Raw genomic sequence first — 6000 nt, 5'->3', positions numbered from 1 at the left:
CGGGCACCGCCCTCCGCCCCTCCCTACCCTCCTCCCGGGTCCGGCACTGACTCGCCCGGCTGCCACGTCTCACTGATGACATCACCAGGGCCGCTCGGCCTTAGCCAATCCGCTAGGGGGAGTCCGAGCGAAGTCCTAGCCAGCGAGTCAGCGGGGAGGGGAGTAGGGAGGGGAGGAGATTAGTGGGTGAGGGAGTGGGGAATGGGGTGGGCTACAAGCCCTCAAAGTGCGCATGCGCCAGAACCGCAGGGCTTGGCGGGAAGCTGAGTGCTGATTGCGGAGTCGCACCGTCGGTCCTCAGCAAGCATGGGCACGCTCTCGACTCTATTTCCCGGCGTGCCACTCGGTGCGGCCGCCCTCTGGGCTATGTAAAGGCCCTTTGGTCTAAGGCTTCCCTATTTCCTGGTTCGCCGGCGGCCATTTTGGGTGGAAGCGATAGCTGAGTGGCGGCGGCTGCTGATTGTGTTCTAAGGGGACGGAGTGGGGGAAGACGTTTGCTCTCCCGGAACAACCTATCTCATTCCTTTCCTTCAATTACCCGTGGCGCGGAGAGTCAGGGCGGCGGCTGCAGCAGCAAGGGCGGCGGTGGCGGCGGCGGCAGCTGCAGTGACATGTCCAGCATGAATCCCGAATAGTGAGTGCTGGAGAGCACCGTTCGGCTGGGTCTTGGGCCAGCTTGGGGAAGCTTTTAAGCGGGCGAAGAGGACTGGGGCCGGAGTGGGGCACTGGCCGGGGTGAGGAGAGGGTGTTGGGGCGGGAGAGGCTGGCGTCCGGGAGTCGGGCCCCATTGTCTGACGGCGGAGGGGCGGCCGGGGGGAGGGGTCGGGCCGGGCCGGAGGGGTGAGCCTCCCGGGCCTGGCCGGGGTCAGGTTGGAGGGCCTGGGTGCGCGGCCGCTGCGGAGGAACGGTGTACTGCGGGGTCGAGGCGTTTGGGCGTCGGGTGGAGGGCTGTCTGTAGGGGTAGCCTCTCCCGGAGGGCAGTGACTTTGGAAGGAGGACTTGTTTTTAAGGGGCGCGGGCAGGGTGGGGGCGCTTTCCTAGAGGGCACTGGCAGACCCTCCGCACGCACTCTGAGGAGCTGTCAGGATCGTCAGGGTGGAAACCAGCTTTACTTGTAAATCCTGAGCTTGTTGGCTCTCCTTCCACCCTCCCCGCCAGGTTTCAGGTAATATGGATGTTTCTCGGGACTGCGTGGGATTGAGGGGAATGAGTAGATGGTGAGGAGCGATTTGAAATGTTTAGTTCTCTTTTTGAGTTGTTTCTTGGAAGAGTTCGCGAAGAACTCGCCGGTCCATTGCCCTCCTAAACACCTGGGCATTTGTGAATTTTTTTTTTTTTTCCTATTGTAGAGGACACTTAAGTCATTTTATTTTCTGTAGGTCAGCAACAACAACAAAACAACTGAAGCCAAGGAATGTCTTTCTGATACTACCAAATTAAAAGGAAGAGGTTGCTGTCAAGTTCAAAGTGGGACCTATATAGATCTGTAGGTTTTAGATTACCTATTTGAATGCTTGCAGATAGGGAAAGAGGTTCCATGACGTGTCATGAAAAGTTAATGTATTCTTTTTTCTTGCTTACTCAAGAAGTCACCACAACAGATGTGACATACCTGGCACATTTCATGGGAACTGGTATTCACTTTCCTTTGGAAAGACTTTGTTAGGGGCTCCTCAATGACTCTTAAAATAAATCTTCCAGTTTACATAGGTATAAATTAATGAATAACTAGAGGAGATTTAGTTGGTATTTCTTTTTAGCGTCAGAAGCCTTTAGGGGTTAGGGGAAGTTTTTTAAAAGCACAAATCAGTATTTGTCTTGAAAGTTGAATTGTCCTTTAGTCAATTACTGCTAAAGATTTCCCCCTAAAAGGTCCACCCATTAGTTTAGCTGACTGTCATGTGTCTGTCACATGGTTCTTGCAAAATACATTCTGATTTCAAGTTTTGTAATACAGTGGTTTGATGCTGAAATGTCCCCTTTTGCACTCAACAGAAGTCATAGTATTTTATTGGAATTCTGTATACTTTAAGAAGTTGAGGATAGTGTTTTTACAGTGACATATTTGCTATGTTGGCAGTTTTTTTCTTTCTTTATCAAGGGCTCCAAGGACAGTGGGTTTGGCATGGTAGAGCAGAGAAGAACTTGGGGTTCCTAATTAGTAGTTTTCCTGGTAGTCAGGAGTATGGATTGACCATTTTATGGAGGTTTGTAAACCTCTGTTGTTTCTTGTACTTGTGAAATATATTGTACTTGTGAAATATATTTAGTACTCTAAATAAATCTTGAAGGTTAATTAGTTGAATAAAAATTTGATAAGTTACTCAGTTTCTGAATGTTTCTCTTTTTGTAAAATAGCATAGGACTCATTCCTATTAAGGTAGTGGTGAGATTTGAAAGTATGTAAACACATTTTGTTTTCCGTATTGAACTCAGGGACCACTGAGCCAAGTTCCCAGCCCTATTTTTGTATTTTATTTAGAGACAGGGTCTCACTGAGTTGCTTAGCACCTCAAGATTGCTGAGGCTGGCTTTGAGCTCATGATCCTCCTGAGCCCCTCATGCCACCGCACCCCACAAATACTCTTTAGGTGGTATAAATCATTCTATTAGTGCTAGGATTTAAGAATATGATTCTTAACTTCAAGGAGCTTGTAATGCAGTATGGAAAATAGATTTTATTCTTGTTAAATACCTATAAACCCATGAAGTTCCAGATGCTTGGCATATATCAGAGCAATAAAATTTCAGAAGAGGATAGTGGGTTGTGGTTGGCTGTTGAGTTTTGGAAAACTATAGAAAAGACACCTGTAAGAGAATTATTAGCAATTACATTTGTAGGAGATTAAGGAGAATTTTCCAAGAGGGGGGAAGAATAGAAACAACTAATAAATGGCAAGGACAATAATTCTTAAATATATGACTGTGCCAAATTATTCTTTTTTTTGAGGTCTCTAGTTTAATAATCTCAATAGAATCAAACCCAGAAATTTTTAATTTTTTGGTTTTTTTTTTTTTTTGAGGGTGCAGGGGCTTAAACTCAGGAGCACCTTACCACTGAGCTAAATCCCTAGCCCTTTTTATTTTATTTTATTTTTTTTGAGACAGTATCTTGCTAGGTTGCACAGGCTTAGCCTGAAACCTCCTTCCTCAGCCTTCTGAGTTGTTGAGAGTATGGCCATGTACTACTGAGCCTGGCTCCAGGAATGGTGGTTATATTTTTTTTCCTAGAATTAAGTATTCTAATATTTGGCTTACTCTGTTGGTATTCTAGATTGCCTAATAAAATAATCCAGGAGTTTGGGAAAACCTTTGCAAAAGTGTTAATGAAAATTGCTTAAGGTGATATGAGGTGATGGATATTTTATAAGGTAACATCACTAGGAGAACAAGCCTTTTAACAATCTGTCTTCACCTGTTTTTTGTCTTTGAAATTTGTTTACCAATTTGGAAAACAAGAGAAAAGTTAATTTTAAGAGTTTTATTTATTTTTGTACTGGGGATTGAACTCAGGGGTCCTTAACCACTAAACCACATCCCCATATCTTTATTTTTTTGAGAGAGTCTCTCATTAAATTGCTGAGGCTGGACACCAACTGATGATCCTCATCCTTTAGCCTCCTGAGTAGCTGGAATTATAGGCATGCACCACTGTGCCTGGCTGTTATTAGATAGAAGTCTGTTTTCTTTACTATCTTATCTGAACTTTAAAATCTTTTCTTAAATTAAACTCTTGGTTGGAGCAGGGGCTTTTCCTGATTTCAGAATTTTGATTTAGTAACTAATGAATGGAGTAGTAGCTAATGCTTACAATTGTATCCCAAGTGTTCCTTTACTTGCTTTAGTTTATCAGCTAATAGTTTGTCTCATTCTTTTTAGAAACTTAAAGGTGTACCGTATGGGTGCTGCTACGAATTTTGTGAGAAAATAGGATGTTGACAAAAGAAAAAATTTTCTTTAAGGAGGAGTAGGATTGTAGATTTATATTGGTTGACATGAGATTACTTCTTGCTAGTTTTATTACTGAATGCTCTTACTTTTATTATCCTTAAGTTGTAAGCTTTTGGTTTAGGGGTGAGGAGGAAAAAAATGTTGAGCGCTGATGATAGAATTTTATGCTGGTACATGTCTATGATCCTAGCTGCTCAGGAGGCTGAGGCAGGAAGATTGCAAATTCAAGATCAGTCTGACCAGTTTAGGGAGACTTTGTCTCAAAATAAAAAAGGACTGGGATGTTGCTCGGTGGTGAAACATCCCTGAGTTCCGTCACCATTACTTAGCCCCAAAATAATGGTTGTATTTAATCTGTCCCTTTGACTGCTTTCTGTTTTATTAGATTGATTTGGGGATAAATTACAATCCAGGGTTGTCTTTAAGGTAGAAATTAAAGGTGATGACTGGCTTGTTAGCAATTTCAACTGCAAATAAGAAAAGCAACTGGAAGTGTGATCCTAACAGTGGAAAAGTAGGCAGAAAGGGTCAAAACTTTCCTTTTTCTTGAGGGAAAAAAAATTTTGATTTTTCGAACCAGGTGATGAAGCAGTCAGTGATTATTTCAGTACACTAGTTAAGAAGTACTTCAAATTATTTTCATACCAGAAACATTTTTCATATTGCTTCTAGTGAATTTTTTTAGTGTCAAGAAAATAATTTTGTCTTAATATATTAGATACGTCTTAATAAATGTATTGAAAATAAAACGCGTGGACCCATCTTGGATGTATCAGTGAACTATAGTAGAAAAGTAGTAGTCTACTTCTATTGTAGTTTATTTTTAATTTTGGTTCTGGGATTGAACCCAGGTGTACTTAACCACTGAATCCCATCCTTACGCCTTTTTTTTTTTTTTTTAAATTTTATTTGTTTGTGATAGGATCTTGCTAAGTTGTTTAGAGCCTCACTAATTGCTGAGGCTGACTTTGAACTCAAGATCCTCCTGGCAGCCTCTTGAGCTGCTGGGATTACAGATGTGCGCTCTTGGGCCTGATTTATTTATTTATTTATTTATTTATTTTTTAAAGAGAGAGTGAGAGACAGAGAGAGAGAGAGATAGTGAGAGAAATTTTTTTTTTTAATATTTATTTTTTTTAGTTTTCGGCAGGCACAACATCCCCGTTTGTATGTGGTGCTGAGGATCAAACCCCGGGCCGCACGCATGCCAGGCGAGCGCGCTACCGCTTGAGCCACATCCCCAGCCCCTGATTTATTTATTTTTTAAATGGTAGTTTTTAAATATAGATTTTAAAGGGATTACTTTGTCTTTAGCTTTTCTTTTCCTCTTTAAAAATATGTCTCTGTCTCAATTTTGTCAGTTTTTCATTTGCTTTTCTGCAATGGTGGATTCAAGGAACATTTGACCTTTTTTTTTTTTTAACCAAACCTATTTCAAATAAGTCTTGCTTTTATTTTTTGCAATACAGGGGGATTGAACCAGATCCTTGGGCTTGGTAGGCGAGTACTCTACCATTGAGCTACATTCCCAGCCCTCACATTATTTCCTTTAAGTATTTGAAAGTAAAAAGGAGGTCAGTTTTGTTATCTGACAGTATGATTTCATTAGTAATATTCCTGGCTTTTATACAGTTTTTTTTTGTTAGTGATTTTTCATTTATTTATTTGTTTATTTTTGTGATGCTGGGGGATCAAACCCACAACTTGAACATGGTAGATAAAGCACTGTACCACTGAGCTATACACCTCTCCCCTCCAAAAAGTTTAAAGAAGAAAAATAACTATATTCTTTTTTAATAAAGTCATTTTTATAAGTTTATTTCATTTGTTTTTTTTTAATGTGGTGCTGAGGATCAAATCCAGTGCCTCACATGTGCTAGGCAAACGCTTTACCACTGAGCCACAATCACAGCCCAATAGCTGTATTTTTATGGTCCAGAATATGATTTTTAAGTGTCAGCAAAGAATCAAATCTGCAATTCTTTGGGTAATTTAAGTTTATAAGATCTCCACAAAATGTACTCACATTTTTTTTTGTGTTTGTGAATG

The 6000-nt window shown here is 41.3% G+C and overlaps 1 protein-coding gene across 1 annotated transcript in view; it reads left to right on the top strand.

Annotated features, from left to right (window-relative positions):
* Positions 1-393: 393 nt before the first annotated feature.
* Rab1a (RAB1A, member RAS oncogene family) overlaps positions 394-6000 on the top strand; it is a 29371-nt gene continuing 23764 nt past the window's right edge. Inside the window, 1 exon segment of the mRNA XM_027934276.2 lies at positions 394-634. Within this exon segment, the coding sequence (XP_027790077.1) occupies positions 612-634 (23 nt within the window). The 5' untranslated portion in view covers positions 394-611.

This window comes from Marmota flaviventris, chromosome 14 (genome assembly GCF_047511675.1).
Source record: "Marmota flaviventris isolate mMarFla1 chromosome 14, mMarFla1.hap1, whole genome shotgun sequence".
In the NCBI taxonomy this organism is placed as follows: Eukaryota; Metazoa; Chordata; class Mammalia; order Rodentia; family Sciuridae; genus Marmota; species Marmota flaviventris.
Note: the sequence above shows the minus strand (reverse complement) of the source record. Positions and strands in the feature narration are given on the sequence as shown.